This window comes from Scyliorhinus canicula, chromosome 30 (assembly GCF_902713615.1).
Source record: "Scyliorhinus canicula chromosome 30, sScyCan1.1, whole genome shotgun sequence".
Lineage (NCBI taxonomy): Eukaryota > Metazoa > Chordata > Chondrichthyes > Carcharhiniformes > Scyliorhinidae > Scyliorhinus > Scyliorhinus canicula.
The window spans coordinates 13,982,710-13,994,590 of NC_052175.1; the positions used below are offsets into that span (position 1 = coordinate 13,982,710).

Consider the following 11,881-nt stretch of genomic DNA (forward strand, 5'->3'; position numbering starts at 1 on the left):
ACACTCCCAGGACAGGTTCAGCACGGGGTTAGATACAGAGTAAAGCTCCCTCTACACTGTCCCCATCAAACACTCCCAGGACAGGTACAGCACGGGGTTAGATACAGAGTGAAGCTCCCTCTACACTGTCCCCATCAAACACTCCCAGGACAGGTACAGCACGGGGTTAGATACAGAGTAAAGCTCCCTCTACACTGTCCCCATCAAACACTCCCAGGACAGGTACAGCACGGGGTTAGATACAGAGTAAAGCTCCCTCTACACTGTCCCCATCAAACACTCCCAGGACAGGTTCAGCACGGGGTTAGATACAGAGTAAAGCTCCCTCTACACTGTCCCCATCAAACACTCCCAGGACAGGTACAGCACGGGGTTAGATACAGAGTGAAGCTCCCTCTACACTGTCCCCATCAAACACTCCCAGGACAGGTACAGCACGGGGTTAGATACAGAGTAAAGCTCCCTCTACACTGTCCCCATCAAACACTCCCAGGACAGGTACAGCACGGGGTTAGATACAGAGTAAAGCTCCCTCAACACTGTCCCCATCAAACACTCCCAGGACAGGTACAGCACGGGGTTAGATACAGAGGAAAGCTCCCTCTACACTGTCCCCATCAAACACTCCCAGGACAGGTACAGCACGGGGTTAGATACAGAGTAAAGCTCCCTCTATACTGTCGCCATCAAACACTCCCAGGACAGGTACAGCACGGGGTTAGATACAGAGTAAAGCTCCCTCTACACTGTCCCCATCAAACACTCCCAGGACAGGTACAGCACGGGGTTAGATACAGAGTAAAGCTCCCTCTATACTGTCGCCATCAAACACTCCCAGGACAGGTACAGCACGGGGTTAGATACAGAGTAAAGCTCCCTCTACACTGTCCCCATCAAACACTCCCAGGACAGGTACAGCACGGGGTTAGATACAGAGTAAAGCTCCCTCTACACTGTCCCCATCAAACACTCCCAGGACAGGTACAGCACGGGGTTAGATACAGAGTAAAGCTCCCTCTACACTGTCCCCATCAAACACTCCCAGGACAGGTACAGCACGGGGTTAGATACAGAGTAAAGCTCCCTCTACACTGTCCCCATCAAACACTCCCAGGACAGGTACAGCACGGGGTTAGATACAGAGTAAAGCTCCCTCTACATTGTCCCCATCAAACACTCCCAGGACAGGTACAGCACAGGGTTAGATACAGAGTAAAGCTCCCTCTACACTCCCCATCAAACACTCCCAGGACAGGTACAGCACGGGGTTAGATACAGAGTAAAGCTCCCTCTACACTGTCCCCATCAAACACTCCCAGGACAGGTACAGCATGGGGTTAGATACAGAGTAAAGCTCCCTCCGCCTTCCATTTCCCTTAATGCTCTGCTTGTTTCTTTCAGTAAAGCAGCGTTGGGGAAGATGAGACTGTACGAGTCCTTCGCCCAGGCTACACAGCTCGGTGATCTCCATACCTGTCTAATGATGGATATGAAAGCGTGTCAGGAGGACGATATCCGGTTGCTCTGCTACCTCACCCCAACTATCTACACGTCGGTAAGGTCGGCCGTTCCTACAGGTCTGGGTGTGGGATGTATCCTGTGCTTCAGTGGGTGGCACTCTCCTGAGTGAAAGGATCTGTGGGTCCAAGGCCACAATCTGCAGGGTCAGTACTGAGGGAGTGCCGCACTGTCAGAGGGTCAGTACTGAGGGAGTGCCGCACTGTCAGAGGGTCAGTACTGAGGGAGTGCCGCACTGCCAGAAGGTCAGTACTGAGGGAGTGCCGCACTGTCAGAGGGTCAGTACTGAGGGAGTGCCGCACTGTCAGAGGGTCAGTACTGAGGGAGTGCTGCACTATCAGAGGGTCAGTACTGAGGGAGTGCCGCACTGTGGGAGGGTCAGTACTGAGGGAGTGCCGCACTGTCACAGGGTCAGTACTGAGGGAGCGCCGCACTGTCAGAGGGTCAGTACTGAGGGAGCGTCGCACTGTCAGAGGGTCAGTTCTGAGGGAGTGCCGCACTGTGGGAGGGTCAGTGCTGAGGGAACGCCGCACTGTGGGAGGGTCAGTACTGAGGGAGCGCCGCACTGTCAGAGGGTCAGTGCTGAGGGAGCGCCGCACTGTGGGAGGGTCAGTACTGAGGGAGTGCTGCACTGTCAGAGGGTCAGTACTGAGGGAGTGCTGCACTGTCAGAGGGTCAGTACTGAGGGAGTGCCGCACTGTCAGAGGGTCAGTACTGAGGGAGCGCCGCACTGTCAGAGGGTCAGTACTGATGGAGTGCCGCACTGTCAGAGGGTCAGTACTGAGGGAGAGCCGCACTGTCAGAGGGTCAGTATTGAGGGAGTGCCGCACTGTCAGAGGGTCAGTACTGAGGGAGAGCCGCACTGTCAGAGGGCCAGTAATGAGGGAGTGCCGCACTGTCAGAGGGTCAGTCCTGAGGGAGTGCCGCACTGTCAGAGGGTCAGTCCTGAGGGAGTGCCGCACTGTCAGAGGGTCAGTACTGAGGGAGCCGCACTGTGGGAGGGTCAGTACTGAGTGAGCGCCGCACTGTCAAGAGGGCCAGTACTGAGGGAGCCGCACTGTCAGAGGGTCAGTCCTGAGGGAGTGCCGCACTGTCAGAGGGTCAGACCTGAGGGAGTGCCGCACTGTCAGAGGGTCAGTACTGAGGGAGCAGCACTGTGGGAGGGTCAGTACTGAGGGAGTGCCGCACTGTCAGAGGGTCAGTCCTGAGGGAGTGCCACACTGTCAGAGGGTCAGTACTGAGGGAGCGCCGCACTGTCAGAGGGTCAGTACTGAGTGAGCGCCGCACTGTCAGAGGGTCAGTACTGAGGGAGTGCCGCACTGTCAGAGGGTCAGTACTGAGGGAGTGCCGCACTGTCAAGAGGGCCAGTACTGAGGGAGCCGCACTGTCAGAGGGTCAGTACTGAGGGAGTGCTGCACTGTCAGAGGGTCAGTACTGAGGGAGTGCTGCATTGTCAGAGGGTCAGTACTGAGGGAGCTCCGCACTGTCAGAGGGTCAGTACTGAGGGAGCGCTGCACTGTGGGAGGGTCAGTACTGAGGGAGTGCCGCACTGTGGGAGGGTCAGTACTGAGGGAGTGCCGCACTATCAGAGGGTCAGTACTGAGGGAGTGCCGCACTGTCAGAGGGTCAGTACTGAGGGAGTGCTGCATTGTCAGAGGGTCAGTACTGAGGGAGTGCCGCACTGTCAGAGGGTCAGTACTGAGGGAGTGCCGCACTGTCAGAGGTCAGTACTGAGGGAGTGCTGCACTGTCAGATGGTCAGTGCTGCATTTAAGATGATGGTGTCTTTCAGATGAGTCAGTCACTGCTCACGCTCTCTCATGTAAATCCACGTCTCCAACAATTCCGAGTCCAGCCGGTGCTCCCTGCCTCCCCCATCCCCTCCCTCATTCTATTGTACTCTATATCGCCACCCCTTGGCGAGGGTGCGAACTCCAGCTGGGGCTGAAACCTCTCTGGCCCTACCTGCGAACTCCAGCTGGGGCTGAAACCTCTCTGGCCCTACCTGCGAACTCCAGCTGGAGCTGAAACCTCTCTGACCCTACCTGCGAACTCCAGCTGGGGCTGAAACCTCTCTGACCCTACCTGCGAACTCCAGCTGGAGCTGAAACCTCTCTGACCCTACCTGCGAACTCCAGCTGGAGCTGAAACCTCTCTGACCCTACCTGCGAACTCCAGCTGGGCTGAAACCTCTCTGACCCTACCTGCGAACTCCAGCTGGGCTGAAACCTCTCTGACCCTACCTGCGAACTCCAGCTGGGGCTGAAACCTCTCTGACCCTACCTGCGAACTCCAGCTGGAGCTGAAACCTCTCTGACCCTACCTGCGAGAGGGCCGACGCTGAATAAGGTGACGCTTCCCAGCAAGAAACAGTGGGTGAATTTTCCCCTTACCCCAGTAACCCCACCCAACCTTTTCTAGACACTATGGGGCAATTTAGCACGGCCAGTCCATCTAACCTGCACATCTTTGGACTTGTGGGAGGAAACCGGAGCACCCGGAGGAAACCCACGCAGACACAGGGAGAACGTGCAGACTCCGCACAGACAGTGACCCAAGCCGGGAATCGAACCTGGAACTGTGAAGGAACTGTGCTGACCACCGTCCTATCACCGACCTATGCTGGTCCACCCTCGAGAGTACGGTGTACAGTCCGGTGTATTTCTCCCTCTGGTCAGCTCCAAGGAGCCGTGCTCGGCTGAAAGGTCAACTCGCGTTGTGTTATTTTATGAGCTGTGATGGATTTGAGTAGAGTTTTTAAGGTAACTCGTGGGCCTGAAGGCAGAAGGGACTCGTGTTGGCATCAGCGAGCGCGTGACATTCATTCTCTTCACGTTCCAGTTCCCCGATGAGACTTTGCGGAGCAGCGAACTCCTCAACATGATCGTCGCGGTCATCGACTCGGCACAGGTCAGTCCCGGGCATGAGGTGTCAGCTTCACCAGGTGTTGCGTGGGTGGTATGTCACATTCCTCACTGGCAAAACCGTATCCGTCCCCACCAGTACTGTACCCCAGTGTTATACAGAAACAGACCTGTCCCCACCAGTACTGTACCCCAGAGTTATAGTGACAGACCCGTCCCCACCAGTACTGTACCCCAGAGTTATAGTGACAGACCCGTCCCCACCAGTACTGTACCCCAGTGTTATACAGTGACAGACCCGTCCCCACCAGTACTGTGTCCCAGTGTTATACAGTGACAGACCCATCCCCACCAGTACTGTACCCCAGTGTTATACAGTGACAGACCCATCCCCACCAGTACTGTACCCCAGTGTTATAGTGACAGACCCGTCCCCACCAGTACTGTACCCCAGTGTTATACAGCGACAGACCCGTCCCCCCCAGTACTGTACCCCAGGGTTATACAGTGACAGACCCGTCCCCACCAGTACTGTACCCCAGTGTTATACAGTGACAGACCCATCCCCACCAGTACTGTACCCCAGTGTTATACAGTGACAGACCCATCCCCACCAGTACTGTACCCCAGTGTTATACAGTGACAGACCCGTCCCCACCAGTACTGTACCCCAGTGTTATACAGTGACAGACCCGTCCCCACCAGTACTGTATCCCAGTGTTATACAGTGACAGACCCATCCCCACCAGTACTGTACCCCAGTGTTAGACAGTGACAGACCCATCCCCACCAGTACTGTATCCCAGTGTTATACAGTGACAGACCCGTCCCCACCAGTACTGTACCCCAGTGTTATACAGTGACAGACCCGTCCCCACCAGTACTGTACCCCAGTGTTATACAGTGACAGACCCGTCCCCACCAGTGCAGTACCCCAGTGTTATACAGTGACAGACCCTTCCCCACCAGTACTGTACCCCAGTGTTATACAGTGACAGACCCATCCCCACCAGTACTGTACCCCAGTGTTATACAGTGACAGGCCCATCCCCACCAGTACTGTACCCCAGTGTTATACGGTGACAGACCCATCCCCACCAGTACTGTACCCCAGTGTTATACAGTGACAGACCCATCCCCACCAGTACTGTACCCCAGTGTTATACAGTGACAGACCCGTCCCCACCAGTACTGTACCCCAGTGTTATACAGTGACAGGCCCATCCCCACCAGTACTGTACCCCAGTGTTATACAGTGACAGACCCATCCCCACCAGTACTGTGCCCCAGTGTTATACAGTGACAGACCCATCCCCACCAGTACTGTACCCCAGTGTTATACAGTGACAGACCCGTCCCCACCAGTACTGTACCCCAGTGTTATACAGTGACAGACCCGTCCCCACCAGTACTGTACCCCAGTGTTATACAGTGACAGACCCGTCCCCACCAGTACTGTACCCCAGTGTTATACAGTGACAGACCCATCCCCACCAGTACTGTACCCCAGTGTTATACAGTGACAGACCCATCCCCACCAGTACTGTATCCCAGTGTTATACAGTGACAGACCCATCCCCACCAGTACTGTACCCCAGTGTTATACAGTGACAGACCCGACCCCACCAGTACTGTACCCCAGTGTTATACAGTGACAGACCCATCCCCACCAGTACTGTATCCCAGTGTTATACAGTGGCATACCCATCCCCACCAGTACTGTACCCCAGTGTTATACAGTGACAGACCCATCCCCACCAGTACTGTACCCCAGTGTTATACAGTGACAGACCCATCCCCACCAGTACTGTACCCCAGTGTTATACAGTGACAGACCCGTCCCCACCAGTACTGTACCCCAGTGTTATACAGTGACAGACCCGTCCCCACCAGTGCAGTACCCCAGTGTTATACAGTGACAGACCCTTCCCCACCAGTACTGTACCCCAGTGTTATACAGTGACAGACCCATCCCCACCAGTACTGTACCCCAGTGTTATACAGTGACAGACCCATCCCCACCAGTACTGTACCCCAGTGTTATACAGTGACAGACCCATCCCCACCAGTACTGTACCCCAGTGTTATACAGTGACAGACCCGTCCCCACCAGTACTGTACCCCAGTGTTATACAGTGACAGGCCCATCCCCACCAGTACTGTACCCCAGTGTTATACAGTGACAGACCCATCCCCACCAGTACTGTACCCCAGTGTTATACAGTGACAGACCCATCCCCACCAGTACTGTATCCCAGTGTTATACAGTAACAGACCCATCCCCACCAGTACTGTACCCCAGTGTTATACAGTGACAGACCCATCCCCCCCAGTACTGTACCCCAGTGTTATACAGTGACAGACCCGTCCCCACCAGTACTGTACCCCAGTGTTATACAGTGACAGACCCGTCCCCACCAGTACTGTACCCCCAGTGTTATACAGCGACAGACCCCTCTCCACCAGTACTGTACCCCAGTGTTATACAGTGACAGACCCACCCCACCAGTACTGTACCCCAGTGTTATAGAGTGACAGACCCGTCCCCACCAGTTCTGTACCCCAGTGTTATACAGTGACAGACCCACCCCACCAGTACTGTACCCCAGTGTTATAGAGTGACAGACCCGTCCCCACCAGTACTGTACCCCAGTGTTATACAGTGACAGACCCGTCCCCACCAGTACTGTACCCCAGTGTTATACAGTGACAGACCCGTCCCCACCAGTACTGTACCCCAGTGTTATACAGTGACAGACCCGTCCCCACCAGTACTGTACCCCAGTGTTATACAGTGACAGACCCGTCCCCACCAGTACTGTACCCCAGTGTTAGTGACAGACCCGTCCCCACCAGTACTGTATCCCAGTGTTATACAGTGACAGACCCGTCCCCACCAGTACTGTACCCCAGTGTTATACAGAGACAGACCCGTCCCCACCAGTACTGTACCCCAGTGTTATGCGACTGTGTTATGAGACTTGGAACTGCGGTCAGTGTAAAATATTCCCCGGCCCTTCTGTCGTTTGGATCGTCCCTTCCAAACTGCATTGGAGGCTGAGGCACTGCGAGGGTTAAATGCAAATACCTCTGCAGCTCAGCTCAGGAAAACATGTCAGACCTGTCTGCATAGAAATGAGCTGGGGCGCAGGGCTACGGTGGAGAATTGTTAATCAGCTGCTTGATAGTCAGTGAGGTCAGAGGTGTGTGATATGATTTCGCTCTTGACAAGCTGTTCAGATTTCCTGGCAAAGCCCTTCTCCGTCTGATCTCTGTCCAACCCCTTTCATTATCGACAAACATCCGTACCTGATAAGAAGCACAGTGTTCTGTGTGCCTGAGAAATGCCTCTGTGTGGGAAGCGTGTGTGTGTCATTTGGTTCAGTCCCAGTGTTGCTGAACGCGTTCGTAACTGGCTAAATGTGGCTCTGTGGGAATCCACATTTGACTGCTTATTTTCTTGATTGGTATCAAAATACATAGAACAGTACAGCACAGAACAGGCCCTTCGGCCCTCAATGTTGTGCCGAGCAATGATCACCCCACTCAACCCCACGTATCCACCCTATACCCCTAACCCAACAACTCCCCCTTAACCTTACTTTTTAGGACACTACGGGCAATTTAGCACGGCCAATCCACCTAACCCGCACATCTTTGGACTGTGGGAGGAAACCGGAGCACCCGGAGGAAACCCACGCACACACGGGGAGAACGTGCAGACTCCGCATAGACAGTGACCCAAGCCGGGAATCGAACCTGGGACCCTGGAGCTGTGAAGCATTGATGCTAACCACCGTGCTGCCCATACAAATGTGAACAGGCGGCACGGTGGTTAGCCCTGCTGCCTCACTGCGCCGAGGTCCCAGGTTCGATCCCGGCCCCGGGTCACTGTCCGTGTGGAGTTTGCACATTCTCCCCGTGTCTACGTGGGTCCCACAACCCGAAGATGTGCAGGGTAGGTGGATTGGCCACGCTAAATTGCTCCCTTAATTGGGAAAGAAAAATTATTGGGTGCTCTAAATTGATATTTTTTACAAATACAAATGTGAACTAGATACCGTCATGGGCCCCAATTATCTTTCTCTCTTGTCACGGTGTACACGGTGCATCTTTTTTCATACACCTGAGAGATGTACAGCAGAGCACGCACGGGGAGAATGTGCCAACCCCCACACGGACAGTGACCCAGAGCCGGGATCGAACCCGGGACCTCGGCGGCCGTGAGGCTGCAGTGCTAACCCGCCGTGTAGCCCGGTCGTCAAAGTTGAAACTGCGTAAGCGATGTCTGAGCAGCGAAGGGTGACGGGACCACAGGTGGGCGACAGAGTCGAGGTACAGGTGACCGCCGTGGCCCGGGTGGCTGGTGCGACGGGGGCTGAGGGCCCGAATAGTCCGGTGTGTCTGGATACAGGTGGGGGGGGGACACTCTTTGGCCGAAATGGAGGTTGGATCCCGTCACTAAACTGTCGCTCGTTTGTGTTTCAGCTCCAGGAGTTGGTGTGTCACATAATGATGGGGAACCTGGTTATGTTTCGCAAAGATTCGGTTCTCAACATCCTGAGTAAGTGTTCCCCCCCCCCCCCAACCATTTGAAAACGTAACTGATTATTTGACTCGAGCTAGTGCGGCAGTAGCTGGAAGTGATGACGTGGGTGGGTCAGCTGTCACAGTCCGCGTCTCCACATCACAGTCCGCGACTCCGAGCTCCACGTCACAGTGCGCGTCTCCGCCCTCCACGTCACAGTCCGCGACTCCGAGCTCCACGTCACAGTCCGCGTCTCCGAGCTCCACGTCACAGTCCGCGTCTCCGAGCTCCACGACACAGTCCGCGTCTCCGAGCTCCACGACACAGTCCGCGACTCCGAGCTCCACGTCACAGTCCGCGTCTCCGCGCTCCACGTCACAGTGCGCGTCTCCGCGCTCCACGTCACAGTACAGTCCGCGTCTCCGAGCTCCACGTCGCAGTCCGCGTCTCCGAGCTCCATGTCACAGTCCGCGTCTCCGCACTCCGCGTCTCCGAGCTCCACGTCACAGTCCGCGACTCCGTGCTCCACGTCACAGTCCGCGTCTCCGAGCTCCACGTCGCAGTCCGCGACTCCGCGCTCCACGTCACAGTCCGCGACTCCGCGCTCCACGTCACAGTCCGCGACTCCGCGCTCCACGTCACAGTGCGCGTCTCCGAGCTCCACGTCACAGTCCGCGTCTCCGAGCTCCACGTCACAGTGCGCGTCTCCGAGCTCCACGTCACTGTGCGCGTCTCCGAGCTCCACGTCGCAGTCCGCGACTCCGCGCTCCACGTCACAGTCCGCGTCTCCACGTCACAGTGCACGTCTCCGAGCTCCATGTCGCAGTCTGCGACTCCGCGCTCCACGTCACAGTCCGCGTCTCCGAGCTCCACGTCACAGTCCGCGTCTCCGAGCTCCACGTCACAGTCCGCGTCTCCGAGCTCCACGTCACAGTGCGCGTCTCCGAGCTCCACGTCGCAGTCCGCGTCTCCGAGCTCCACGTCGCAGTCCGCGTCTCCGAGCTCCACGTCGCAGTCCGCGTCTCCGAGCTCCACGTCACAGTCCGCGTCTCCGAGCTCCACGTCACAGTCCGCGTCTCCGAGCTCCACGTCACAGTGCGCGTCTCCACGTCACAGTCCGCGCTCCACGTCACAGTCCGCGTCTCCGAGCTCCACGTCACAGTCCGCGGCTCCGCGCTCCACGTCGCAGTCCGCGTCTCCGAGCTCCACGTCACAGTCCGCGTCTCCGAGCTCCACGTCGCAGTCCGCGTCTCCGAGCTCCACGTCGCAGTCCGCGTCTCCGAGCTCCACGTCGCAGTCCGCGTCTCCGAGCTCCACGTCACAGTGCGCGTCTCCGAGCTCCACGTCACAGTGCGCGTCTCCGAGCTCCACGTCACAGTCCGCGTCTCCGAGCTCCACGTCACAGTCCGCGTCTCCGAGCTCCACGTCACAGTCCGCGTCTCCGCCCTCCACGTCACAGTCCGCGTCTCCGCCCTCCACGTCACAGTCCGCGTCTCCGAGCTCCACGTCACAGTCCGCGTCTCCACGTCACAGTCCGCGTCTCCGAGCTCCACGTCACAGTCCGCGTCTCCGAGCTCCACGTCACAGTCCGCGCCTCCGCGTCTCCACGTCACAGTCCGCGTCTCCGCGCTCCACGTCACAGTCCGCGTCTCCGCGCTCCACGTCACAGTGCGCGTCTCCGAGCTCCACTCCAAGCTGAGCTTGTAACCCAAGCCGATCCCCCCCCATCCCCAGCACCGGGGGAGGCGGTGCTCTGTCGGAGGTGGTGCCGTTTTGGACGCGGCGTGTCGGCGACAGGGCACCCCCTCCGCCCGCTTGCCGCGGTTCAGTTGAATGAACGAGGTCCCGTCTGTGCGAAGAGCAGGTCCTCCCCTCTCCAACGCCCTGACCGATCGATATGTTATCAATCCGCCCACGGCACGTGGGCAGCAAATGCTGGAATCGCCCGGAGGCGTCTTGTGAGGAGAGGAAACGAGAGCTGGCGTTCCGGGTCGACGACCCCCCCCCCCCCCCCCTTCATCCGAGCAGACCTGAAATCTCGGCTTCTGCTTTCCTTTTCCCGGCGCCCCAGACCGACGATGCCGCCCAGCATTTGTCGGCCTCTGCGCCATTTGGGCACATATCCTGCCGTCTGTCGCCTCCTCTTCTCCCCCTCCCCAGCTTCTACCCCGCAACCTGGGCAACTGTGCCCTCGGCTGCCCCGCTCCTGAACTCTGCAGTTCCAGCTCCTCCAGGATATTCCTGAAATAATTCCTTGGGGGGGGGGGGACACAAATTGTGTCCCTTGGATGAGCGTTTTATTGCCACGACAGCGCTATCTAAATGCAAGTTATTTATCGGGTTGACACGAAGGGAGGGATTGGAGTCTGGGAGGATCGGGGGGGGGGGGGGCGGATTGTGAACCGCCCGAGATACGGGAGCAAAATTGCAGTCCCGTTCACCGCAGCTCCAGCCCTCCCGAGATTAAAAGCTCTTTTCATTTATTGCGCTGCCGGCCCAGGGCAGGAAATGAGCTCTGCAGCTGTGACTGGGCCTTTGGTCCCAGCGTTGCGGGAGATTGATGTGCTTCTCCTGCCCGGCAACAATGATGAACGCTTGCCTGGGCCGTGATAAGATCCAGACAGTATCATTTTTCACCTTATCGGGGCTCGAGCGAGGCAGCCATCTTCCAGAGGAGGATGCTGAGAGTGATTCAGATCAGGGGTGATACGAGTCATTTGTACAAACCCTCTCTCCCCCCCCCCGCTTCTCTCGCTCGCTGCCCTTTTCAAACAGAACACACACTGGAAATGCGGGCGCATTACTTGGTGCTTTGTTCACCTTTTCAACTTTGCTGATTGCTTGCGCTGGCCGTTGATGCTTGGGGCCCAGGACTTGAGCCCCTCCGACGTAGCTGTCCCTGCATGGCCACTCTGTCACCCCGGGATTAGGAGCAGGAGGAGATCGTTCAGGTCCCTAACCCCCCCCCCCCC

General features: G+C 57.1%; 1 protein-coding gene across 1 annotated transcript in view; it reads left to right on the plus strand.

The window, feature by feature from the left end:
* LOC119958616 (integrator complex subunit 3-like) overlaps nucleotides 1-10,616 on the plus strand; it is a gene marked incomplete at its 5' end in the record, with an annotated part of 30,335 nt that extends 19,719 nt beyond the window's left edge. Inside the window, 4 exons of the mRNA XM_038787096.1 lie at nucleotides 1,402-1,555; nucleotides 4,359-4,427; nucleotides 8,870-8,951; nucleotides 9,709-10,616. Of these exons, the coding sequence (XP_038643024.1) occupies nucleotides 1,402-1,555; nucleotides 4,359-4,427; nucleotides 8,870-8,951; nucleotides 9,709-10,616 (1,213 nt within the window). The remainder of the gene's footprint in view (nucleotides 1-1,401; nucleotides 1,556-4,358; nucleotides 4,428-8,869; nucleotides 8,952-9,708) is intronic.
* Nucleotides 10,617-11,881: the final 1,265 nt, after the last annotated feature.